Source organism: Chiloscyllium plagiosum, unplaced genomic scaffold (assembly GCF_037043375.1).
Source record: "Chiloscyllium plagiosum isolate Xiang-an unplaced genomic scaffold, Cpla_swu_hap1 HiC_scaffold_20, whole genome shotgun sequence".
In the NCBI taxonomy this organism is placed as follows: domain Eukaryota; kingdom Metazoa; phylum Chordata; class Chondrichthyes; order Orectolobiformes; family Hemiscylliidae; genus Chiloscyllium; species Chiloscyllium plagiosum.
Window position 1 is genome coordinate 28,608,691 of NW_028270158.1, and position 27,987 is coordinate 28,636,677.

Genomic DNA, 27,987 nt, shown 5'->3' on the forward strand with positions numbered 1-27,987 from the left:
TTATGTTACAAGTTGGCTAGAAAAGAATAAGGTTTTTTTGAAGTAGATGAAAAGTGATTTCCAAGTACTTCTGAAGAGAATAAAGCCACCAGTTTCAATGATTTTGAATAAATGAAATGAACTTTACTATACAAAACTAGAATGGTGGAACACTTGATTTTTAAATATGCAATTTATATTCTCAAATCGTTCAGAAATAAAAAGATAATTATGGATTTTAGACAAACCATGGTTGAATTACCCCATAGAGCACGTCAAGATACAAACTTTTCAAGAGACATCCCTATCTTCTCTGAAATCCTCCCAAATGTCAATGTCACCGTACCTCTCTTTATAAAGGATTCTAGTTCTTCACTTCCAAAAACTCAGCCTCGAATTCCCTCTGAAGTAATTTCTTTATGGGCAGCCTCGATGATTGTTCACATCCTGGCACCTTAAACTCCTCTTCTGACATTGTCTCCCCTGGATTCTTGAGACTGCATTCCAGCACCTACATAAAGATACAATTTTAACTTTTTCACTGGCTGCTAGTTTCTGGAAGCGAGCACTGTCCCTGGGTTTCTCTGAGCTCCAGTCTTTCTCAGCTGTTGCGAACAAATACTGCTCGTGGGCTTCCATCACACCTGTCACAGCTTCTCTAAACAAGGTAGTGACCTTCGGGGTTCTTTCAAGCTCTTGTGACTCCTGCACTTTTCCTGAGCCTTACCCCAACACTTAACTACATCTTCTGGCTCCCTTGACTTCTCTGAACCCTAACTGCTTAGAATCTGTTAAAAGATAACTTTTCAGGATAGGTCTCATTCTCCCAGTTGCTGTTCATTTGCTCTTTATCATTGTCCTGGGTTTTGTGCCATGGATTTGCACCAGTCCATATCTCATGCCCAGTTCTGCGTCCTCTGCAATCCTATAGGTGCACTTCTGACACCCTGATGGTCAAGCCCTTTAAATGTAAAACGGAAAGACAGAAAGCAAATGTATCCTGCCGCATTACTCTTCCGAGTATGTGCTCGGACTTCAGGGCCTGCTGAGAAATAAAGTCTTTGCCAGAAATCAGATAAGTTCAGGTTTTGTAACAGGTTGAAGAAGATAACAATGTGAAAAATCATATGATGGCTGGATAGTAATAGTTAGGGTGTAGCAGGGCAACTGAAGGTCTGAATTTCAATGCTGATGTATGCTTCAGTTACTAACTATATCTTCATATAATGGGATATAGAATAAGTAGAATATTCGTTTAGAGATTGGATTAGTGATAAACTCTCTCATTACAATGGGAAGCCATTCTCCTGTGCTAGCTCTTTGAAAGAGCTCTCCACCCCGCTCCACTCCATCCATAAAGCTGTGCTAAATTTTCCTGGGGAAATATAAATCTAATTCCTTTTTGAAAAATATTATTGAATCTGCTTCCTCTATCTTTATGGGCGTGCATTCCAAATCACTATAATGTGCTGTCCCCTCATCTTCCCTGATACTTTTGCCAAAGATGTTTAAATCTGTATTTTCTTATCTAATCTATCAAAATGGCCTTAGAATTTTGAATACCTCTCATTATATTTCTCTGCTTTAAGGAGAACAACCACTGAATTGCTTATAAGTGAAATGTTTAATTCCTACGAATGTCTGAGTGTCATAGCAAAAGTTGTTCTATTCAAGAATGTTAATAGCATCAGTTCCTGGTGTCTTTATTTGCTCACCATCTTATCCCTATTGTAGAACATAAAACTCTGTTTTGGACTCTGGACCATATGGATAATGTTCATGGGATGTTGCCACCATTGTTTTACAGGCAGAACTGATAGTTGGTGATCAGAGTGGTGCCATTCACATCTGGGATCTGAAAACTGACCACAACGAGCAGCTGATTCCAGAGCCAGATGTTTCAGTCAATGCAGTACACATCGATCCAGATGCGAGTTACATGGCAGCTATCAATAGTTCAGTAAGTAAACCATGAGTAGAACATATCTTCATTTGTGTCAAAACCAGATTGAGGCATAGAGTTATAAGAGTCATACAGCATGGGAACAGACCCTTCAGTTGACCATGTTCCCAAACCAAACTTAGTCCTACTTGCCTGCATTTGGCCCAATCCCCTTCAAACCTTTCCAATTCCTGTACTTATCCAAATGTATCTTAAATATTGTAACTCTACTTGCATCCACTACTTCCTCTGGCAGTTCATTCCATGTATGAATTGCTCTCTGTGTACAACCATTACCCCTAGAGTCCTTTTTAAATTTTGCTCCTCACACCTTAAAAATATGTCCCCTAGTTTTGAACTGCCCCCATGCTAGGAAAAGACCCTTGCTATTCATCTTATCTATAAATTAGAAAATCATAGATGAATGATGGGGTGTTATGCAACCAATTGTCGACCTGGTGTTTTTTCCTGCTTCACACTTGTTTCACTACAATTTCAGTACACAGTGGCACTGAGCTCTTCTACCTTATCTATAAAACTTTATGGTGGAAGTCAATAGTATTTTTTTTTGTTCGTCACATTGATGTTCGGCCTCCTTGTGCTTCTGCTAATCTTATTCTCTTTGGAGAGGTTGGTTTCCTCCCTAGGTCAATACTATCCATAAAAGCTTAACAGATGAATTGATTTCTGTTTTTTCTTTATCTCCAGGGTAATTGTTATGTGTGGAACCTGACAGGTGGAATTGGTGATGATGTCACTCAGCTCATTCCCAAGACCAAGATCCCAGCTCACAAACGATATGCTCTCCGCTGCAAATTCAGCCCTGATTCCACGTAGGTCCTTCTGTTTCTGTGTTTTCCTAACCTGCTGTCAAACTCTGCTCAGTGTCATAAGTGGGTCTGAAATGTATTGGGGACGATAGTTCATCTTATTCCTACTGCAAAGTACTTTGTTTCCTGAGACCCAAAACATGACTGACTGCATTACTTGGCTGGATGGCTGGTTTGTGATGCAGAATGATGCTAACAACATGGGTTTAATTCCCATACCAGCTAAGGTCCCCATGAAAGTCCCACCTTCTTGACCTTGCTCCTCACCTGAGGAACGGTGACCCTCAAATTAAATCACCACCAGTCGTATCTCTCTAATAAGAACGCAGCCATATGGTCCCCTGGGTCTGTTGCAGCTTTATGTATGTTTTTAGATTAATCTGCAAGCAAGTATAGTTTAGATTAGATTCATTACGCTATGGAAACAGGCCCTTTGGCCCAACAGGTCCACACCGACCCTCTGAAGAGTAACCCACCCAGACCCAATCCCCTACCCCAAGTGCACCTAACACTATGGGCAATTTAACATGGCCGATTCACCTGACCTGCACATCTTTTTGGACTGTGGAGGAAACCGGAGCACCTGGAGGAAACCCATGCAGACAAGGGGAGAATGTGCAAACTTCACACAGACAGTTGCCCAAGGTGGGAATCGAACCTGGGTCCCTGATGTGAGGCAGCAGTGTTAACCACTGAGCCACCGTGCTGCCCATAGGCGACCATCAATGACCCTACTCTCTTTGAAAGTGTGCAGTAGGAATAATAAATCGATGCATGTGTAAGTTGTACCCAAATAGGCCAACAACACACTTCAGATTAACTGTTTCAAGTAATAAATGTCTGAAAAGTTTGCAATTTTCTTCATCCCTCTATTTTACTTAATATAAAGTCTAGTAAAAGACTGGACATAGAGTCATAGAATCAAAGAGATGTACAGCATGGAAACAGACCCTTCGGTCCAACCTGTCCACGCCGACCAGACATCCTAACCCAATCTAGTCCCACCTGCCAGCACCCGGCCCATATCCTTCCAAACCTTTCCCATTCATATACCCATCCAAATGCCTCTTAAATGTTGCAATTGTACCAGCCTCCACCACATCCTCTGGCAGCTCATTCCATACATGTACCACCCTCTGCGTGAAAAAGTTGCCCCTTAGGTCTCTTTTATATCTTTCCCCTCCCACCCTAAACCTATGCCCTCTAGTTCTGGACTCCCCAGCCCCAGGGAAAAGACTTTGTCTATTTATCCTGTCCATGCCCCTCATAATTTTGTAAACCTCTATAAGGTCACCCCTCGGCCTCCGACGCTCCAGGGAAAACAGCCCCAGCCTGTTCAGCCTCTTCCTATAGCTCAAATCCTCCAACCCTGGCAACATCCTTGTAAATCTTTTCTGAACCGTTTCAAGTTTCACAACATCTGACATGATGAAATAATTCTGCCCCAAACTTTGTACTGAATCAGTAGACACTCTCCTACGGTATTTGTTACCGGTACTTGCCTTGTTTCACTACTTCAAGTACTCAACGACATTGATGCTTCCTTCCTTCCATCAAACTTTATATCGGGAAGTCAGTGGTGCTTCTCTGTGGTCACACTGATGTTCACTCCTCCTTCTTTGGAGGAGGTGGTTTACTCCCTTAGTCAATACTATCAGAAAAGTTAGCAGAGTTCATTTATGGCACCTAAGGAAGCCATTCAGCTTCATCACTGGCTCTCTGTGGAGAAATCCAGACAGTTCCATATTGCTTCTCCATCTGCATAGTCCTGCAAGGTACAGGTCTCTCCAGTATTACAGATGTCTGTCCTCAGCCAATTTGCATCAATCCATCTGATATCAAGAAACATTTGGAGGTACTGGGTAATACAAAGGTTATAGGTCCTGACAACATTCCAGGAATAGTACAGAAGACTTATGCTGTAGAACTTGACATGCCCCTCGTCAAGCTATTCCAGTACAGTTCCAACATTGATATCTACCCACTAATGTGGAAAGTTTCCCAGGTATGCCTTATACCCAAAAAACAGGACAAATCTAGTTCAACCAATTGTTGCCCCATCAGTCTCCTTTTGTTCATCAGTAAACTGATGGAAGAGATCGTCAACAGTGCTGTCAAGTAGTATCTGCTCAGCAGTAACCTGCTCAATGATGCCCAGTTTGGGTTCTGCCAGTGCCACTCAGCTCCTGACCTTCTTACAGCCTGCGTTCAGATATCTGGACAAGCACAAGCAATTGAAGGAAGAACTAATCAGAACCAAATGACTTGTGCTGTCCTTTCTGGCGATACATCATTGATATTAAAACCACCTGACTATGTCAGATAAGCTGCCACAGAGAAGGCTCAGGCTAACAAAGCTTTGAGTATTTTAGAACAAACCCTCTCGTACTCTCTATTGTTGCATATTATAAGTTGATTCCACTTTAATCACACTGTTAATAATGTGTTTTATAATAAGCCTGCTTGAAATCATCCTGTTAATATGTATTCTTGTTTACTATATTATGATCCCATTACAAGTCCAGTTACTATTTCCTGTTAGACTTCTTGCTACATGCTCAGCTGACCAGACCTGTAAAATATGGAGGACTTCAAATTTTTCGCTGATGACAGAGCTTAGCATCAAGAGCAACAATCCAGGAGAGACATCACGAGGCTGGATGTGGGACTGTGCATTCTCTGGGGATTCACAATATATTGTCACAGGTAAGAAGAGTACCATACAAGGAAGGAAATGGTTCCATTTTTAGCTCTGCCTAGAACTGTTCTGGTATTATCATCAGGTTTGTGAAAATGAATGATTCACTCCAACTTAAAATTGATTTCATGGAAACATTTGTGATTTGGACCTCTTTAAAAAAAATCTTGATTCATTGCTCTTAATTATGATGTCAAAATGAGATCTTACAGATTAGTATTGTGGAAGTGTCAGATAGCAGAGCAGTTTCGAGGAGTTTGAAATAAAACTCTATTTGTGCCTTAAAGACCTAAACATACTCTGCTTTTCAAACCAAGCTTTGCTCAATAGCCTTGAATTGGAAGGTTGTAAAGTCAAGTCCTGCTCCAAGACTTGAGCACATAATCTAAGGTGACGCACCAGATTAGTACTGACAGATGACCACACTGTTAGAGTTGTTGACTTTCAGGTGAGACATTAAGATGAAGCCCCAGCTGACCTCACCTGGGCACAAAGGATTCTGGAGTAAACTTTGAGAACTAGCAGGGATGTTCTTCCACAGTACAGCTGAGTATTTGTCTCTTAAACAACATTGCTGAAATAGATAGACTAGTCATGTATGACATTGCTGTTTGTGAGACCACCCCTGTCAAAAAGTTGACTGCTGTATTTATTTGGATAAATAATTATTACACTTCAAAATACTTGATTGGCTTTAAAACATATTGAAACCTGTTTGAGATTGTGAAAGATGCTGTGTAAATGCAAATCATATCTTTTAAAAGTACACTGACTTGGCAAAACCATTTAGGTAAAAGTGGTGCTGGAAAAGCACAGCAGGTCAGACAGCATCCGAGAAGCAGGAAAATCGACGATTCAGGCAAAAGCCCTTCATCGGGTTTTGCCCAGACTGTCAATTTTCCTGCTCCTCAGATGCTGCCTGACCTGCTGTGCTTTTCCAGCACCACTCTAATCTTGACTCTGATCTCCAGCATCTGATTTGATTTCTGATAGTCAACATGGTCTTGTCAAGGGCAGGTCGTGTCTTACAAACTTCGTTGAGTTTTTTGAGAAGGTGACCAAGAATGTAGATGAGGGTAGGGCAGTAGACGTGGTATACATAGACTTCAGTAAAGCCTTTGATAAGGTTCCACATGGTAGGCTGTTGGAGAAAATGCAGAGGCATGGGATCAGGGTGATTTAACAGTTTGGATAAGAAATTGGCTTCCTGAAAGAAGGCAGCGAGTGGTGGTTGATGGAAAATATTCAGCCTGGAGTCCAGTTACTAGTGGGTGTGCCACAAGGATCTGTTTTGGGACCACTGCTGTTTGTCATTTTTATAAATGACTGAGACGCAGGCATAGGTGGATGGATTAGTAAATTTGCAGATGACACTAAAGTTGGTGGAGTAGTCAACAGTTTGGAAGAAAGTTATAGGTTGCAGGGGGACTTGGATAAACTGCAGAATTGGGCTGAGAGGTGGCAAATGGAGTTCAATGCAGCTAAATGTGAGGTGATGCACTTTGGGAAGAATAACAGGAAGGCAGAGTACTGGGTCAATGGAAAGATTGTTGGAAGTGTGGACGTGCAGAGGGATCTTGGAGTCCATGTGCATAGATCCCTGAAAGTTGCCACCCAGGTGGATAGTGCTGTTAAGAAGGCGTATGGTGTGTTGGGTCTCATTCGTAGAGGGATTGAGGTCCAGAGCCGCAATATCATGCTGCAACGGAACAAAACGCTGGTGTGGCCGCACTTGGAATATTGTGTACAGTTCTGGTCGCCATATTTTGGGAAGGATGTGGAAGCATTTGAAAAGGTGCAGAGGAGATTTACCAGGATGTTGCCTGGTCTGAAAGGAAGGTCTTACGAGGAAAGGCTGAGAGACTTGAGTCTATTCTCATTGGAAAGAAGAAGGCTAAGAGGGGATTTGATAGAGACATACAAGATGATCAGAGGGTAGACAGTGAAAGTCTTTTTCCTAGGATGAGGACGTCAGCTTGTACGAGGGGGCATAACTACAAATTGAGGGGTGATAGATTTAAGACAGATGTCAGAGGCAGGTTATTTACTCAGACAATGGTAAGGGCATGGAATGCCCTGCCTGCCAATGTAGTTAACTCAGCCACATTAGGGAGATTTAAACAGTCCTTGGATCAGCACATGGATGATTTTGGGATAGTGTAGGGGGACGAGCTGAGAATAGTTCACAGGTCAGCTCAACATTGAGGGCTGAAGGGCCTGTTCTGTGCTGTATTGTTCTATGTTCTATCTACCGTACCCACTTCTGCATAAATCCATTGAGGTAACAGACTTTATCCAGCAGTGAGCTCAAGACCTTTATAGAGTATGTTATAATGTTTTAATCCAGAAGACTAAATTGATGGCCGATGAGCATTCTATGCGTACTGAAGAATAATGTTATTTTTCTCGCTCACAGCCTCTTCAGATAACCTTGCGCGCCTGTGGTGTGTGGAGACAGGTGAAATTAAACGAGAGTACAGTGGCCATCAGAAGGCAGTCGTGTGCCTGGCCTTTAATGACAGCGTTCTGGGCTGAAGATTTCCAAAAAAAAGCTTATTTCCCAGCTCACCTCCATCCCTGTCTTTGCCCAATTCCCTTTTCCATTCCAAGCTATTTTTTAAATGAACTCCCAGTTGAAGTTTTTCATTGGAAGTCTCTGTGAGATCAGTCTAAGTTGCTGAATGCTGGAACATTTGTGGTTGCATCTTTGGCAGGCTCACCATCACATGACCTGTGAGGCAGTTATTAATAGCCCAAGAAGCATCAGTTCTGACACCAAGGTTTCAATAAAGTTAGCGACGGATGAGTGAACCCTTCACACAGTATCTACCTGAATGGTGAAGAAGTGTCCAGCAGCACAATTCTAGATACTATTCTTCCAAACCTAGACAGTCAGATGTATATTGTGAATTTTCTAATACTGGAAGTATTGGTAAGTACAAGTCTATTATTGGTGACAACAGTGTGAGTATTTTTGAAGGTACAAATTAAGGATATCTTGTGCAATGTTAAAGCATAAGTTCTCTGTTGTTACTTCCTTCTGTGTAGTAGTTCTGATAGAAGCTGATCAAAAATTCTAGAACTCCAGCATGAACAGGTTTGCTTTTACTCCTACTTGTTGTGGGAGCCTGAATGGAAGCTGTTTGATTTGCAGGAAGTGGGCATACCTGGTGCCAGTAGCATAATCATTGAACATTTTGTGCACTGAGACAATATAGGCCAATGAGTTTACAGTGCAATCATTGAATGCCCTAAACATTAACCTGATGCTGAGTAAGATCATTAAAATTATAGACAAATAAAAATTATTTCTACACCTGACTGTATGCTGCTTTCCTTTTTTGAGAGAGAGGAGAAAGAATCTATAATATCCTATCATTAAACTGTTATGTTTGGAATGGCCTGTGGAGACATGGCACTCTATAAGTGCAAATCTTATTTCTTTTTTGTCTCTGAATAACTGTATGGTTTTAAAACCACGTAAAGTTTCAGCACATACACATAAGTAAATTACTGAAGACACTGGAAATCTGAAATAAAAACAGAGAATGTTAGAAATACTCCACTAGTCAGATTACATCTATGGAGGAACAGATTTAACATTTTTGCAATATACACTGTGTACAAAAGCAAATTTGATGCTTTTTTCTCTAAACTAAAATAGTGGCTATACCCAAAAGTCCTTTGGGTGTAAAACACTCTAGAAAGATCCAGGATCAAGAAAAGCATTGAGGAAGTGCACATGCGTTTTTCAGTCTCACTTTTTTTGAGCACATATATTTTTGGTATTCTGCATGTATGGTTCAGATTAAGGACCTCTTCCATATCAGTACTGAGTTTGCAATGAGTGGCCTTATTCTACCCTCCCACTTCCCTTGTTCTGTGAATGGGTGCAGTTTAGAGACTTTGACAATGAAGTGATCCCATGTCTGGATGTTATAAACTATGCCAATAAAGATGTATCCATGATGAGTTCATCAGTTTTATTGTTTCTCTGGAAACCTCAAAAACATATAAATTGATGAGGTACATTGGGTAACAAATAGGCAATGGCATTAAGCACTATAAAGAAACTAGTTCTCTGATGTCATCGTAAAATCTTGAATTTTGTTGATTTTTAACCACTACTACTTCAATATCAAAATAGTTTAATTCTGAAATAGGGAAGAAGTGACATTTTGTATTCAACAGACTAACCAGGCTAACAAAAATAACTTCCCCCCCCTTCAACAACAACCCCCCCGGCATACATAGGTTGTTATCTATTCTTGCATTGAAGCTTATTAATTAATAGTTGGAGCTTTGAATAAGAATTGGGAAAGAAAGAAATCAGAATTGTAAGAGTAAGGGAAAAGCAATTAAGTCACTGTTTTTAAAACAAATCAGCTATGTTCATCGTAAAGGTTAATGTAAGGAAATAATGCAGGAAATGTTTAATCTGGCAGATAGTAAAAACACACAGAGACACAGACATTGTTTGGAAAACAGATATCGATGCAGAAGTAGATCAGCCGTTGCTGTGCAGGCCCTGTGGAAGCAGAAGGATAGCATTATGAGAAAAATCAGCAGCCAAATGGAGCGCAGTTCTTAGGATCACTAATGTACCTTTAATTATTCACTGAATATACAGCATAGCCGCACCTTTTCAGAGCTGATTCAGTACCACAAGGTCATGACACAGTATTGTAAAATTTATGAAACACCTCCCTTCAGTGGCACTTGAACAAGTTACAAGTAAAATTATGTTACTTGTTGAGCTAGAGCGTCTTTAAATGGATTATCTGCATCATGTTCTTCTCCAAGAACAATATTGAATAGAGTTTAATGTAAAGGAGCAAAAGGAAAGTTACACAACTGACATTCTGAGTTCGTCAGAAATAAGTAAAAGGAGCTAATCCAACCCTGATACTTAGTGTTTTATAAAATAACACTGCAATTGTTAAAGCCCTTTAAAAATACAACACTTACTGTTACTTTTCTGCAGCCAATAAATAGAGGTGTGATTGCAGAGCCTGTCAATATGATCGCCCAAAGTCAGTGGGTCCACTTTCTTTCTACTCAGAATTCCAAGATATTCCCTGGAGAATTGGGTTTCATTTCTTGGCAGCAACAGCTGGTTAAGTTAAAAGGAAATCAATGTTTTCTCTGTATAACTGTTCAGGTTTTCCACATTATAAATTGGTTACTTATACTTTGTCCTTATTGTTGAAATCCTCACACAGCATTTGCCTTCCCTTTTTCTGTCTCTAACCTCCTCCACCCGAAAACCCTCGTGAGATAACTGTGCAGCTCTCAACTGGCCATTTATAGTCATAGAGATATACAACGGGGAAGCAGATCCTTTGGTCCAACTCGTCCATGCCGACCAGATATCCTAAATAAATGGCCCATATCCCTCTAACTCTTCCTATTCATGTACTCATCCAGATGCCTTTTAAATACTGTAATCGTAACAGCCTCCACTACTTCCTCTGGTAGCTCCATTCCATATGCGCACTACCCTCTGTATGAAAATGTTGCCTCTTAGTTCTCTTTTATATCTTTCCCCTCTCACCCTAATTCTATGCCCCCTAGATTTGGACTTTGCCCATCCCAGGGAAAATACCTTATCTATTTACCCTATCTATGCTCCTCGTGGTTTTATAACTCTTTCAGGTCACCCCTCAGGTCTTTCAGGTCACCCCTCAGCCTCCAATGTTCCAGGAAAATAGCCCCAGCCTATTCAACCCCTCATCATAGCTTAAACCCTCCAACCCTGGCAATATCTTCGTAGATCTTTTCTGAACCCTTTCAAGTTTCAATGCATCCTTTCTATATGTATCCCATTAGTATCTTTACCTTGGCTGCCTAAGCTCTAAGCTATAGAATTCTTTCCTATTATCTCTCCACCTTTCTCTCCTCCTCTATTATTGTCAAGACATTGTTCACTGTCCATGACCCTAAACCCTCCATCCAGAAGAAAGGACATTACTTTTGCTTCTTTCAGTTTAGAACGCTGTATTTGCTATTCACAATGCAGTCTTCTCTACACTGGGGAGACAAAATACAAACTGGGTGACCACTTTGCTTGCCACTTTAGTTCACCACTTTGTTCTCATACTCACATCTCTGTCGTCCTGCTGCAGTGTTTCAGTGAAGCCCAGCACAAGCTTGAGGAACAACAATCCATCTCCCATTTAGGAACTCTACGACTCTCTAGATTCAACATTCAACTAAACTTCAGACCGTGAACTCTGGCCTCTACTTTGTTTCTTTATGTTAGTGCTAGTCTGTGCCCTGTTTTCGTGATTTTTCTTTCTGATAGAGTTTGCTTCCTTCTGCTACTAACACTTAGCCCCAAATCTTCATTACAACTACTTCTACTCCCTTTGCCTTTTGTTCCATTTGTAGTTATCTTGCCTGCTCTCTAACCAATTCCTTACCATCTTCCTTTCCCAATCATGTCTAAATCTTTTCAGTTCTGAGGACCAGTCATATTGAACTCTGTTAGCTCAGTTTCAATCTTCACAGTTGCTACCGCACCTGCTGAGTTTACCAGCATTTTCTGAGTTTACGTCACATTTCCAGCATGACAGAATTTTGCTCCAACACTCTTCCTCAATTTCCTTCTTTAAGTCACTCATGAAAATCTATTTCACTTCTGAAGTTTCTGACTTAATATCACCTTAAGTGGCTTATTGTCATAGTTTGTTCTGTAATGCACCTTTTCATTGCACCAAAGGTCAATTGTCTTTTCATTAAATTCATACGTTTATATAAATTGTTGTTATTTAAATACTGTAACCCTATCGGCCTTAACTTCACAAACCTCAAGTGGTTCCTTCCTCTGCGTATATTCATTGTAAAATCTCTTCGCAACCTCACCTTACCATTTTTTCAATGCAACCAACTCCCACCCAATTGTCCCATCTAGCTCTCTGTTTTCTTTGACCCTGAATTGCATTGTCAGAACTGCACTATTCATTGTCAATGTGAGCCTTCACCCTCTACATGGAAATGGTGTGGAATATTTTCATAAATTTCTATTGTTTCAGCAGTATAAATCTAATATTGAAGTTCAGCCTGTTGATGCATGTGCTCCCATTGAAATCTCTGTCTCTTGTGCATCAGCACTCTCTGAAGAAAATCCTTTTTATCAATTCAGTTAAGTTCAGCTCTTACTGCTTGTTAACTCTGTTTTTGAAGTTCATTCCTCAGTTATATTAACTTGGTCACTGAGAGACAATTATATCTCAAATAACTTCTGTGTTCTTGCCTCTAATATCATGCTTGTGATTATTCAAAATATTTATTATCCTTTTGAGGGGAAAGAAAAGATATGTCTTTCTGAGTTTGTGGCTATAACTACACCACACCAATGTTCCCTTGTTCAGTATAATGTGTGCAATTCCACTCTGGTCACAATTACATTGTTGTGTAAAATTAACATATATTTGTACTATTGTACATTTTAAAGACTTGTAAAGAATATTAAATTGAAGCCTTAACCTAGTTGAGCAAAATCCAACAATGTCATTCCACAACCATCTTCCATTAAACCACTAAAAGGCTGGAACCAAGTCATATGTTTAATTGTCAGAGTTAAGAATGATCCCATGGAATAGTGAAATCTGAATGTTGCCCTGCTAAACTTCATTATCAGAAACAAAAACAAAAGTTGTTGAAAAACGCTCAGCAGGGTTTGTGAAGAGAAAGCATAGTTAATGTTTTGGGTCTGGTGACCCTTCCAGCAACTTCTGTTTTTGTTTCTGATTTACAGAATCCACAGTTCTTTCTGTTTTTAAACTTCATTATCAGTCTGGTTTATGTCATTTATCATTAATCTTCTATTGCTACTGCAACTTGATTACTACATCTCAATGGAAACAGTTATTTTCCTCTGCCAGGATTGTTGTGTTTATCTTAAACTGAATTTTAACAACAGTAACTGATACTCAGTGTATACACAAGTATTTGCTGACAATTAGGAATTATCAAATCTGAGGTGAAGTATAAAAGATTTTAAGAAAATACAGATTAATATTTGGATAGTTAGGTGATAGTTTCTAATGGCTTTCTTGGTAATTCTCAATTCTATTCTACAGCTATTTAACCATGGATATGGGTACAGTTATTATACTTAAAAAAAATCTGGTTAAGTACATGAATAAGAAATGTTTAGAGGGAAATGGGCCAAGTGCATGCAGGTGGAACTAGTTTAGATTGGGATTATGGTTGGCATGGACCAGAGTCTGTTTCTGTGCTGTGTAACTCTATGTATTTTCTCTGTAAGAGAAAAACAGAATGTTACTATTCAAAATGATGAGAATTTGTGAAACATTATTGTCCAGGGGGGGGGTTGGGGTGATGTTGTACACAAATATCAGAAAGTTAACATGATGTTAGAGACAACAGTTAGGAGGACAAATGATACATTGCCAGTTATTGCCAAGAGATGTTTGGAAAGTGAAGAAGTCTTGCTGTGAATCTCTAGGTCAGATTTTCCCTTTCATTGAAGATATCAATATCCCTTTGGAGTTCCTTTTTCACAGACACTAACTCAGTCTCTCTCTCTCTCTCTCTCTCTCTCACTCTCTCACTCTCTCACTCTCTCACTCTCTCACTCTCTCACTCTCACACACACACACACACACACACTCACACACACACTGGAACTCAAAATCTCTTGCACAGACACATGTTCACACATAAACATTCTATAGTGCACTTGCAGACTTTCAGTCATACACATGTCCACACGCACTCACACAGACTCACATGTAGAGAATTACACATTCAGCATCTCTCAGAATCACACAATTTCACACATACCTCTCTTGCGCACTCAAATACAATCTACATTCAAATAAACTCAACCACAAATTCTCGCCCCCCCCCCCCCCACAGTCACTCTCACTCCCCCTCAATCACTATCACTCCCTCACATGCACTCTCACTTCACAGTCAAACAGACTCCCTCACTGTCACACATATTTCCTCACAAGTATGTACAAACAACACACATGTATCTAAGGGTTCAGAAGATTTGTTTAATTGCAAATCCACATTTAAAAAAATTTTTAGACAGCACACAATTTGAAGCCTAAGTCCAACAGTGTGGCATTTGATAAATTCCTGTTTTTCGGATGAAACATGTCTGACTCCAGGTTCAAACTCTGTGACAGGTTCTGAACAAGGCCTAACACCTACAATTCAGCAGTGGCTGACCAGATATGTTATCTTTCGTATACTCCAATTATATTTTCCTGTTTGAAATTTGGAAAATTAGACAGACAGCGCTGACACTTTCTCTGGATACTGACTCTAAACAGATCCTGGAATTTGCAACTTCATCCAATTAAATGTACGCATTCTTTGTAACAGAGTTCTCAACATCAATGCTAATTAACATTTCTATAGTGCAGGAATGTATAAATGATCCAAGGTTCAGCAGGAGTCGGTCAGTCGGCCATTTAAGGTTTGTTCATGGCAGCCATTTCATTGATAGCACAGATCTGATATTGACTTTATAAATAGGGAAAGACAAGGAAGAGTAGGGACTTGGGAGTCTGTCCATTCGAGCGCAGCACAGATTCACCAGAATGATAGTTGGGCAGCACAGATTCAATGGCGAGGGAGTGAAATGTCACAAATCCAGGGTTATATTCCTGAAATGATCAGAGATTATTGAAGTTTTCAAGTGAATAATGGAAACTGCTGGGCTACAGAGAAAGGCTTCTGCTTCTGGATTTAGGACTACGATCATCATCTAAAAAAATCCAAGAATAGACTGAAACACTTTCAAGTCTAAAAGAAGGAACAAGCTGCCCATTTCTCTATATGATGTTGCAAAGTCTATTTCCTGCTTACTTACTCACTGAACCTGTCCAATCCCCTCCCCAGCCTTTCCCTGCCACCCTCCTATTTTACTGCCTGACATAACTTTGTGTGATCAGCAAACTTCAAACATGATCCCGTCATCTCAGATAGACATTATAAAGAATTGTGTCTGGAGTAATACCTTGTGATACCCACTAATACCAGCCTGATAACCTGAAAAATGACCTCCTTGTTCCCACTATCCATTTTCTGTCCTTTATCATTCCTCACACCAAGGCTCACTGACACATTAGCTCTTGGTTCAATAATACGTGCGTTTGATTATTAGTCATCCTTGTGTATGCAAATTCCTACCTCCCCCCACCATGGGGTTCATCTCCCTATTTCCATTCAAACTGTTCCATCCCTTTATCAGTTAGCTTTTTAAAGTTTCTTCACTGTATATGTCCAGTACACTGTATAGCTTGTGTATGTTCTGTTCCTGGCCATGTTTTTTTATCCCATGAGCATCAGTTTATCTTATTGTTCAGTTGTGAGACTTTATCTTCTATGGGAATCCAAAACTAGAGGGCATCGGTTTAAGGTGATGGGGGGAAGATTTAAAAGGGATCTAAGGGGCAACTTTCTCACACAGAGGGTGGAGTGTGTATGGAATAAGCTGCCAGAGCAAGTCATGGAGGCAGGTTCAATTACAACATTTACAAGTTAAAAATCACAACACCAGGTTATAGTCCAACAGGTTTATTTGGAGGCACTAGCTTTTGCAGCCCTGCGTGTTCATCACCTTGGGAAGAAACAGCACTGCGAAAGCTAGTGCTTCCAAATAAACCCGTTGGATTATAACCTGGTGTTGTGTGATTTTTAATTTTGTCCAACCCAGCCAATACTGGCTCCTCCAAATCATAATATTTGTAAGGCAACTGAATGGGTAAATAAATAGGCAGGGTTTAGAGGGATATGGGCTAAATACTGACAAATGGGACTAGATTAATTTAGGATACAAGGTCAGCATGGACGTGTTGGACTAAAGGATCTGTTTCCGTGCTGTACAGCTCTATGACTAATCAATTTGTGGTTTCTGAATGACCTGTGCATGACTGAAAGATGATGAGTGTGTAGTCCTGTACATGTGTGTGTGTGTGTGTATACACACGTGTGTATGACTGAAAATACTGTGCTGCAAATAGTACATAATTTAAGATGTATAAAATTTCACAATCTTAATTTCACTCTTTGATCTTGCCTGCGCTGACCACCTCTTTCACTAGTGCAAGACAGACGTCTTGAACATAAACCATGTTCTCCATTTGACCATTCAACAGACTGAGATGGAATGTATAAGATCATTGGAGAAAGGAATTCCCAACAAAGAAAGAGAGAAATAAAAGAAATTATTTTTTAAAGGAAATGAACTGCAGAAGAAATGCAATTTACACAGGATGAATGATTGCAAACTCTGAACATGTGAGCATATAATTTTACAAAACTCATGAGTAACTAACAAACACTTCATAGTAAGTGAAATGCTTTAAGCAGAACTATAGAAGGTTTGATTCCTTATTGGTGCTAAATTAACTCTACTCAGATGGAGAACGGTTGTGCACAATGGCTTTAGTGACTTTAAATTAGACAGGAAGAAAATGAATGTACATGGTCATCTGCTGGAGTGGAAATCAGGCAATGCTCTGATCACGCATGCTGTGACTCCTCATCATAATTCACCAGCTCAGTCTGGGGTCACTAATGAAAAATAGTTGCTTAGGCAAGTTTACTGGAACCTGTGGAACTGTATTCCAGAAATGGTCAGTACTGACAGAAGAGGATAGGAGAATATTTAATGACTCCTCCAGATACAAGTGAGTAATCTGCACTTTATTGGAACCTAATTTTCCTCGATGATGGGAAGTCTGTGTAAAAGCATGACTAGAATCAACTTGGAGATGTGAACTGAGATGATGTTTCAGCGCAGCATTCCACATTAGTCCTACAACTTTTACAGAAAGAGTGGAACAAAGCAGGTTTTGTGTTAAATCCAAGGCCACTCATGAAGGGATGCATTTCATTCTGGGCCTTAGCCCACCACCAGAAATACTCAGGGCAAATTCTGCTTACTGGCTGCAATGATCTGTTTTAATGGGCAACAATTTTCAACTTTTAATGAATTTGATGTCCAGGTCTATAAGAATATTAATATATTTCTTAAGTATTCATTGTCCTATTTCTTATAAGAAGTGTCTTTTAGCACTTGTGCACATTCTGCAACTGCGCTGTCCATGTAAATTCTGTATGTTGCAGATGTCTAAGTAGAAACTCCTGTGAGCCTGCTCAGTCCTCATTTATGGTTTCACTTCAAACTACAGATGGATTTCAAAGATATTATTGACTTGTATTGAGTTACTTGGGCTTCTTGCCAGCGACCCCAAATTAAATACAGTACGTATCGCTGACATTAAAGAAAACCGGAAGGCTATGGATCAGTGTTCCTGCTTCCGACTAATAATTTTTTAAAATCCCCTGTAAGGATAAATTGTCAATCATACACTTTTAATAACTTCAGAATCTGATTTTCACAGCACATGAAATAAAAGTAAGAGTTGGCCTTTCAATTCTTGAGCCTATTCTGCAACAATTCTGAAGCTGTCATTTGTTGTGGACAAACCCAAAAGGAAAAACATTTTCTCAGTACCCTGTTAAGACCTCTCAGAATCTTAATATGTTTAATTAAGATCATTTCTTATTCTTCCAAATTCCAATGAGTAAAGGTTCAACTTCAGCATTTACTCATAGCAGTGATCAACCAAGCAAACCAACTCAAAGTCAAGTATATATTCCCCTAAATAAGGAGACCAAAACTGCACACAGTATTCAAGGTGTGTTCTCACCAGTTCCCTGTACAAGTTGGTGAAATGTCTCTGTTTTTATACTTCAGTCTTTTGCAAGAAAGGCCACATTCAATTTGTCTTCCTAATCACTTGCTGTACCTGCATGCTAACTTTATGATTTAGATATGAGCGACTCAGATGTAGAGACTCTTCATTTAAGTAATATTCTGCCATTTTGTTTGCTTTCAAAGTTGACCACCTCTCGTTTTCCCACAATATTTTTCGTCTGTCAATTTTACCCACTCACTTCTCTCACCATTTGTACACTCTTCATGTTCTCCTGACGACTTGCTTTCCTATCTATCTTTAAATCATCAGCAAATTTGCCTAAAATACACCTTCACATTGATTGTGGATGGTTGAGGCTTATTCCCTAATACCTGTGACACCATACAAGTTATGTCAATATTTTATCAATCTGAAAATCACACATTTATCCTGATTCTTTGCAATCAGTTAACCAATAAACTATCCATGCTAACATATTACCCACATCACCATGAGTTCTTAGCTTCTGTATTTTCTTTTATGTGATATGTTATTGAATGCTTTTTGGAATCCCAAAGAAACTACATGTGCTTGTTTCTCTTTATAAACCTGTGTAATAGCTTCAAAGATTTCAATAAATTTCTCAAATATGATTTCCCCTTCATAAAACCCTGATGATCCTGCTTGGTTATCTAAATTCCTGCTGCTTCTTACATAATCAAGAATTCCAGCATTTTTCCCAATAGGAGATGTTAGGGTAACTGCTTTTTGTATCACTCCTTTCCTGCAGAGGAGTGCTACATTTGCAGTTTTCCATTTGCAATCTACTGGAGCCGTTCCAGATTAAGGAAATTTTGGAAGATTATAACCAATGCATTCACTACTACAATAACCATTTCTTTAAGATGTTAGGATGAAGGCGATCAGGATTGGGGACATGTCAGCCTTCAGACTTGCAGTTTTACTAATACTTCATCTCTTTGTGACAGAGATTGTTTTAGATTCCTCCCTCCCTTTTACTCCTTGATTTTCTATTATAGGTTGATGCTTTTATTGCCTTCAGTTATGAAAACAGATATAAACAACAGTTGCTCAAAATCTCTGCCATTTCCTTATTGGCTGTTATTAATTTTCAAGTCTCATTTACGAACTTTACCTACTCTCCTCCTTTTTGTACACTTTTGGAAACTCCTACTGTCTGTTCTAATATTTCTTGCTAGTTTAATCTTATTCTAATTTATCTCTCTATTTCATTTGTCATCCTTTGCCGAGTTCTAAATTTTTTCCTTTTATTCTGTCATACCATTTAGATTGCAGCATTGCACCATTCTTTTCTTTCCATTTGGTACCATTGTTAATTTTTTTAGTCAACCATTGAGCATCTTTGTCAGTTTTTGTTGATGGACTATGTCTTTTTTAGTTATTTCCCTTTTGTCATATTTGCTGCTCACAATTTTGTCACAATTCCTGTTTCTCAGTCAGCTATGGAAAAGTATGCTCAGTATCTTTGCTGTTACATCGTTTTTTTTCCCAACTGTTCTGCAAAATTAAGGGGTGACCTTATAAAGGTTTATAAAATCATGAGGGACATGGATAGGGTAAATAGACAAGGTCTTTTCCCTGGGTTAGGGGAGTCCAGAATAAGAGGGCTTAAGTTTAGGGTGAGGGGGAAAGATTTAAAAGGGACCTAAAGGGCAAATTTTTCATGCAAAAGGTGGTGCTTGTATGAAATGAGTTGTATGAGAGATATGGGCCAAGTGCTGGCAGATGGGACTAGATTAATTTAGGCTATCTGGTTGGCATGGATGAGTTGGACTGAAGAGTCTGTTTCCGTGCTGTTCATCTCTATGACTATACCTCTAAGGTTGATAAGTCCTCAGCTGATCAAAGCTAAACAGTTTATTTGCTCTTTTTGTCCAGACAATGTTATTATCACAGCACATGGACACATCTGAGAACTATTTGGAACATGTTGTTTCTGTTGCTCCACGAAGCTGTTCTGATTTGGGCTATGTTTTGGGAGATGTAAATATTGCTTTCATAGAATCCCTACAGTGTGGAAGCAGGCCATTTGGCCCATCGAGTTTACACCAAACTTCTGAGCAGCATCCCTCCCAGACCTACCCCCCCCCCCCCCCCATCCTATCCTCATAACCACTCGTTTACCAATGCTAATCCACTTAGCCTGCACATCTTTGGACAGCGGGAGGAAATTGGAGCACCTGGAGGACACCCACACAAACACGGGGAGAATGTGTAAACTCCACACAGACAGTCGCCCAAAGATGGAATTGAAGCTGAGACCTTGGTGTCAACTGTTGAGTCTCCATACCGCGTTATACCTTATGCTTCTGGGCAGTGATGACAGTGTGAATATTCTTTTGGTCAGCAGCCAACATTTTTCGAACTAGACAGATGTTTCCCCCTCCGGGCTGATAACAAACTAAACCCTGCCAAGGAAGCAAAGAATCAGTTAGTCTATGTCAGAAGCCTAATAATTTATTTCAGCACTGTGCAGTTAAAGAAAGAGTATCATGTATTTCTTTAGGCTCAATCTATGTGTAGGTTTGGTAGGGAAACTAACATTTCATGATTGATTTGGTTTAGTTACAATCAAAGTATATTCGTTCATTTATCTATTATTCTGCTTAAGTGTTACAGGTGTGAAACAGACTGACATGCTCGAACAGGATGATGTTAGGAAGGCGGATATGCTGAAAACTTTGAAAAATGTAAGGATAGATAAGTCCCCTAAGCATGACGGGATATACCCAAGGTTACTATGGGAAATGATTGCTGTGCCTTTGGTGATGATCTTTGCATCCTCACTGTCCACTGGAGTTGTGCCAAATGATTGGAGGGTGGCAAATGTTATTCCCTTGTTCAAGAAAGGAAATAGGAATAATCCTGGGAATTACAAACCCGTCAGTCTTACATCTGTAGTTGGCAAATTATTGGAGAGGATTCTGAGAGACAGGATTTATGATTACTTGGAAAACCATAGTCAGGTTAGCTTTGTGAGGGGCAGGTCATGCCTCACAAGCCTTACTGAATTTTTTGAGGATGTGACAAACACATTGATCAAGTAAAGCAGTGGATATGGTGTACATGAATTTTAGCAAGGCATTTGATAAGGTTCCCCATGGTAAAGAGGCATGGGATACAGGGAAATTTGGCTGTCTGGATATAGAATTGGCTGGCCCATAGAAGACGGAGAATGGTAGTTGATGGAAAGTATTCAGCCTGGAGCTTGGTGGCCAGTGGTGTTCCGCAGCGATCTTGGTGACTTTTATAAATAATTTGGATGAGGAAGTGGAAAGATGGGTTAGGAAGTTTGCCGATGACACAAAGGTTGGTGGAGTGGTGGATAGTGTGGAGGACTGATGTAGGTTGCAAAGGGACATTCATAGGATGCAAAAATGGGTTGACAGGTGGCAGATGGAGTTCAACTTGATTCATTTTAGAATGTTGAATTTGAATGCAGATTACAGGGTTAAAGGCAAGATTCTTGGCAGTGTGAAGGAACAGAGAAATCTTGGGGTCCATGTCCATAGATCCCTCAAAGTTGCCAGCCAAATTGATAGGGTTGTTAAGAAGATGCATGGTATATTGGCTTTCATTAGCAGGGGGATTGAATTTAAAAGCCACGAGGTTATGCTGCAGCCGTATAGAGCCCTGGTTAGACCACACTTGTGTTCAGTTCTGGTTGCCTCATTCTAGGAAGAATGTGGAAGCTTTAGAGAGGGTGCAGAGGAGATTTAGCAGCATGCTGCCTGTACAGAGAGCATGTCTTATGAAGAAAGGTTGAGGCAGCTAGGGCTTTTCTCATTGGAGCAAAGAAGGATGCGAGGTGACTTAATAGAGGTGTACAAGATGACGAGAGGCAGAGATAGAATGAATAATCAGATACGTTTTCCCGTGGCAGAAATGGCTATCACAAGGGGGCATAATTTTAAGGTGATTAGAAGAAAGTTTAGGGGAGATGTCAGTTCTTTACACAGAGAGTGGTGGGTGCGTGGAATGCACTACCAACAGTGGGAGTAGAGTCAGATACGTTAGGGATATTTAAGCGACTCTTGGATAGGCACATGGAAGATGGTAAAATGAAGGGTATGTAGGTTACTTTGATCTTTAGAGTAGGATAAAAGGTTGGTGCGACATTGAGGGCCGAAGGGCCTGTACTATGCTATACTGTTCTATGTTCTATAGCCAATGCAGATCTTTGGTACTGTAATATCATGTGATTTTGCTTAGCTTCATTTGACAAAAAAAAGCGCTATGGGATTATGAACAGAGTAAAGACCATTAATGTTTTAGAGTTACATCTGCAATGCTGAGACCTCTGTCGAGCTTATTCCCATCTCAAGACTGTAAAAACCTGTATCTTTATATTACTACTTTCTGATTGTCTGTATTGGTTTTACTTCAAAGTAAAATCACAAAGCAGAGAGCTCTCAGGAAAGGTAAATGATCAGTGATTTAATGGGAACTTTTCCATACTCCTAAGTAAGAATTGAGAAATGAGCTCGAGAATATTAATCTTTAGATTCTGACTGCATAAACCTCCCTTTTTCTTTAACAAAGAGGTACAGAACATTTAAAATTATCCTCTTAGTAAAATGTCATAAAATGATGATGATAATCTTAATAAAGACACTGGACCCATGGATAATTGACAACATAAGGAACCAGGAGAAAGTGAGACAACATTGACTTCACCAGTTTCCAAATCTTCCCTCCCCCACCTCATCCCAGATCCAACCCTCCAACTCAGCACTGCCCTCTTGACCTGTCCTGCCTGTCCATCTTCCTTCCCACCTATCTGCTCCATCCTCCCCATCGACCTATCACAATTATTCCCCACCTGCATCCACCTATTGCCTTCCCAGGTTGCACATTAACTAGTGCAATAGTTCTGCATCACATATGAGAGGTCAAACTCACCAGCAAAAATCAAGGTTTGGATATTCTGTTGCTGCTCAGAGGTGCAGCAGCAACCCAATTGGTAAGTTATAGATCTTATTACTTAAAGTCAAATTTCCATATTAATTTGCTCATTTGAGACTTCAACCATATTGAAGTAACATGAGTAAGTCTAGTGCTGTAACTCAGGAAATTTTACATAATACCTATTAAAGCAGGACACCAACTTTATGGGCACACTGTAGCTGTTCCTTGCTGGTTCAAGTTAGAGTTCAAGTCAACATGGTATCTGGTTTCTCTCCAATGCCCCTGTTGGCCAGCAGGATAACTTCGAACTTCTTGCATGCCTCGGTGACTGAAAGTTGTTGAGTGTTAACTCTTTCCAAACCACAATCCACAGCATGGTTAATTTCATCATTGCATACTTATTGATTTTGGGTTGGGTGAGTGTAATAGGTAGTACATCTCTATGACTCTAAGTGCAAGATCAGTCTCTAATTAGCTCTCAAGGGTGATGGGCATTGACTGATGTTACCTCCTACTAATTTCTGACTGGTTCCTTATGTTGAAAAGTGTAGCACTGGAAAAGCACAGCAGGTTAGGCAACATCTGAGGAGCAGGAGAGTTGAAGTTTTAGGCATATGATCTTCTTCAGGAATGTGGAGGGGAAAAGGGGCTGAGAGATAAATAGGGATGTGGGGGGAGGGGGAAGATACCTGGGAAGGCAATAGGTGGATGCAGGTGGGGAATAATTGTGATAGGTCGATGGGGAGGATGGAGCAGATAGGTGGGAAGGAAGATGGACAGGCAGGACAGGTCAAGAGGGCAGTGCTGAGTTGGAGGGTTGGATCTGGGATGAGGTGGGGGAGGGAAGATTTGGAAACTGGTGAAGTCAATGTTGTCTCACTTTCTCCTGGTTCCTTATGTTGTCAATTATCCATGGGTCCAGTGTCTTTATTAAGATTATCATCATCATTTTATGACATTTTACTAAGAGGATAATTTTAAATGTTTTGTAATATTTGCAGTTGTCTCATGATGTATCAGAAGTTACAAAAGTATGAAGTTGTGGGATATGTTTTAGGACCCAAATGTTAATGGGATCGGCTTGGGGAGATAGTAACATTTTTAAAATCTTAAACCTAACAATTTTCAGGTTTAACAGATATAAGATAAAGGATGGGGAGACAATCTACTTTGATGAGGGACGGTTTGCTGAGGTAGGGACAATATTGGGGGAGATGTTAAGTATATGGAAGCTGGATGGAGCAGGAGTACCTCCCAAGCTCTCCCCCTCCCCACATGTAATCCAGCGGTTGTTTGCCCTAAGAAGCTCTCCACGAGGGGACAGGTGAAATCTTACTGAGAAAAGTAGCAGTCTGTGGGACTAAAATGCCACAGAATGGAGGAAACCCACAGGTTTCCAAGTTTTCCATCCCAAAGGGGGTCAGTAATTATGTAACAGTCACTAATAAAAAAAATCCAATAATGTGTTCAGATGAAACTTCTTTATCTGGAGAGTGGTCAATATGCCACATGGAGTGGTTGGATTGAAATAGTAGTGAAGCATATAATACAAGGGGCAACTAGCTAAGTACATGATGGAAACAAGGGAAGGATATGCTGATGAGATTACAAGAATTTAAATGAAAAGCAGGTTAAGTGAAACATAATCCATAAACACATAATAAATGCAATTGTATTGAGATGAAGCCACTACAAATGCAACCTGAGATTTGGCTGAGAGAGACCTCAGCAGCAACTCATAATTAATTTAGAAAACATACTGGAGCCATACCAGCCCCTTACTTACATTCTTACTGTCAAACAGCACTACTGCTGTGTGGTTCCTGTCCATTATATGGAACGTTACCAGATCCTCTTCCTTGTTTACAACCGCTGACTGACTGACCATAGCACCCTGCACATCATGAAATGTAATCTGAACAACCTAAGGAGAGGCAGAAATGTGTATATTAAAACCAGCGACAACCTGTAGTGACTACGATCTCCTCTTGGTTTCACTGAATTTCAGCAGACATGACAACATAGAAATTTTATTGGACAGAGGAAGAGAGGTTGACTTGGATAATGCAAATGTACACAGGAAGAAACAGTTTATCCGAGTGTATGTACTGTACATGAATGTTTACATTACTATGTGTTTGCCACATGAACAGGACAATTGTAGGTGAATACTAAGCATGACGAATCCAGCTGATTGGCTTACCTATAAAACCAAGGTGCCAGTTGTGGTACATTGGCTAGAACACTTGCCTGTCACGGAGTAGGCTGTGTGTCTAAGCCTCATTGTAGAGATTTCATTGTTAAATGTTGGCTAACATTCCAGTTCACTGTCAGGTGAATACTGCACTGTTGGAGCTGCAAATTTGAATGGGATTTTAAAGCAAAAAACCAGCACTGGACACATACTAAACAAAAGATTGTTAAATTTGAAAGAGTTCAGGAAAGATTTACAAGGACTTTGCCAGGATTGAAAGGTTGGAGTGATAGGGATAGGATAAACAGGCTGACGGTTTTTTCCATGGAGTGTTGGAGACTGAAGAGCGACCTTACAGAGATTTATAAAATCACGAGGGGCATGGTAGGATGAGTAGCCAAGGTCTATTCCTAAGGTAGGGGGATCCAAACTAGAGGGCATAGGTTTAACGTGGAGAAAGATTTAAAAGGGACTTGAAGGGCAACTTCTTCACGCAGCAGGTGGTGCGTGTACAGACTAAATTACCAGAGGAGGTGGTGGAGGCATATACAATTACAGCATTTAAAAGGCATCTGGATGTGTACATGAATAAAAAGAGATCAGAGGGATAAGGGCCAAGTGCTGGCAAATGGGACTATGTCATGTTAGGCTATCTGGTCGGTGCAGGCGAGCTGGACCGAAGGGTCTGTTTCCATGCTGTATAAGTTTACGACTCTACAACCTCATCTGTTCTCTTGGGTCAACGTAAAACACTGCACCACAGTAATTCAAATGGTAGAATTTTCCTGGTGGTCCAGTCTTCACCAGGATAATTAAAAACAGACTACCTGGACATTAACTTCATTGTTGTTTATGAGAGCTTGCTACTGGCAAATTTGCAGTAGAATTTCCAACGTTGGATATTTTATTGGATGTAGGGTATTTTGGATTGTAATAGCTTTTTATCAAAGAAAGTTCTTTCTTTGCTGCACTCATAATTCAGAGACTGGGACCAACCCAGGGAATCCATCAAACTTTGACATTTTGAATTCAATTTAAACACCTTGAAATATTAACAACATCTTTATTTAGCAGAGCTAATGCTAGAAATACATGAAACGGCCCACAAATGTTAGAAAAAACAAAAGTATAATCTAAAAGAATTACAGTTAAAAGCAATATCTATAAGTCCTCTTAGTGTTGTCTCCTGTATGACTTGAATCAACTTTAACCATTAACTAAAATGGAAATGCATTTTTATTTTTGCTGGGGTCAGGTGACCTTGGTTTATGAAATGTTATGTCAGAGTGAAAAGACTAGGCTGGAGATAAAACCACAGATTCCAAAATACACAGCAGATAGGTCAGAATTTGAGATGTGTTCTGGCTGCTTGTAAGTACACATTTTAAAGTTTTGGGTTGTTCAGTCTTATGCTCTTTCCAAAATTCCCAGTTTGTTGCAAAAATCCTGAACTTCAGTATCTGAAATTTACCTCCAAACTGGCCAATTCCCATTTGGTTTCAAACTTCTTTCCACTTTTCAAACTTGCTTATTGACCTGAGATTTGGGGTCAGGCAGTGAGTGAGGATGAGCGTTTAGCTTACCTGTTGGTTGCTTCCTCTCAGACTCAGGATGCCCACAGCTGAGACCCCAATAACTGCAGCCACAACCAGCAAGACGAAAGCTCCCGATAAGATGCGCAGTCTCATCCTGGCTTGAGTTCCTATGGAATCTGCTTGTATTTGCTGAGGGAACAATGTAAAGAGGGAAGAGCTTGAATGTTGGATCTGCAGACTGGCACAACTTGCACTCACGTTCAATTGAATCAGGTAGAATTATTTTCTGAATTGCATGAATGGAAAGGAAATGGAGTTTCTCTGAGGTCTCTGACCTATTCAGAAAGGAATTCTTCTTTTGATGCTGGACAAACTCGAGTCTCAGTCAGAATTAAAATTCGAAAGTGAATGAGGACCCAGCCCATTGTAGAGTATCAGCTTCTGCAAAACTTGCTACAGTCCCTTGTGATTGAACATTCAATCTAAACCTTGATATTAAAGTCCAAGGGTTCTGAAATAATAAAACTGGCAGCTATGAAAGAAACTACTCACTGGAGTTTCTCTTCAGCTCAGCCAACCTATGATGTTGCTTGTCACGTATTGCATGTTGTACTTGAAGAAAATCTCTCCTTCCTGTGCCCCACCGCCACCCCCCTTCTACAACCAATTTAAAGCAACAGCATATCTTAGAACGTCACTGATACTTAATACTTACAAATGGGAATACACCTTTCAGGGTATTCACAATTCTGCTGCTTCTCTCCATACTTTGAGAATGCTGCCTGCAATTGCCCTCTCCTTTCTGGCTCCTGCTGCTGCAGTGGACATCGACACTTTGTGATGGAGCCGAAACCTCTGTGGCTGAATTCCCTTCCCTTTCCCGAGCCTCAGCTTGTTTGAGCCAAGGACTGCAACCTGATGCCAGGTCTGATGGAGCAACAATAAGGAGAGCACTGAAGAATGCCAGTATCACGACAGGAGCCAGAGAGCAGTAGGTGCCAGAGAGTCTCTGAGATACAAGAGCATGTTCAAGAATGTGAGGGGTGTTCAGGTCTGTTCAGGTGGACAATGACACAGTCACTGATAGCAGTTAGAATAAGTTCAGATGTAAAAGGAGTTTAAATCGAAGGGAGAGAATGTTTGGTGTATCTGAAAGGGGTTGGAACATGT

The 27,987-nt window shown here is 40.1% G+C and overlaps 2 protein-coding genes across 11 annotated transcripts in view; one reads left to right on the plus strand and one right to left on the minus strand.

Moving 5' to 3' along the window:
* mlst8 (MTOR associated protein, LST8 homolog (S. cerevisiae)) overlaps positions 1 to 9,424 on the plus strand; it is an 80,079-nt gene extending 70,655 nt beyond the window's left edge. For all 10 annotated transcript variants that reach the window (XM_087997753.1, XM_087997749.1, XM_087997754.1 and 7 more), the window contains 4 exons: positions 1,787 to 1,939; positions 2,630 to 2,754; positions 5,294 to 5,457; positions 7,866 to 9,424. In XM_087997753.1, the coding sequence (XP_087853879.1) occupies positions 1,787 to 1,939; positions 2,630 to 2,754; positions 5,294 to 5,457; positions 7,866 to 7,984 (561 nt within the window). In that variant the 3' untranslated portion in view covers positions 7,985 to 9,424. The remainder of the gene's footprint in view (positions 1 to 1,786; positions 1,940 to 2,629; positions 2,755 to 5,293; positions 5,458 to 7,865) is intronic.
* bricd5 (BRICHOS domain containing 5) lies at positions 9,418 to 27,717 on the minus strand. Its single transcript, XM_043711764.2, has 6 exons — positions 27,533 to 27,717; positions 26,866 to 27,006; positions 24,875 to 25,012; positions 20,481 to 20,588; positions 10,418 to 10,562; positions 9,418 to 9,977 (listed from the first exon to the last, which is right to left on the minus strand). Exons 1-6 carry the CDS (start codon positions 27,581 to 27,583, stop codon positions 9,883 to 9,885), a joined length of 678 nt encoding a protein of 225 aa, XP_043567699.2. The 5' UTR covers positions 27,584 to 27,717; the 3' UTR covers positions 9,418 to 9,882.
* Positions 27,718 to 27,987: the final 270 nt, after the last annotated feature.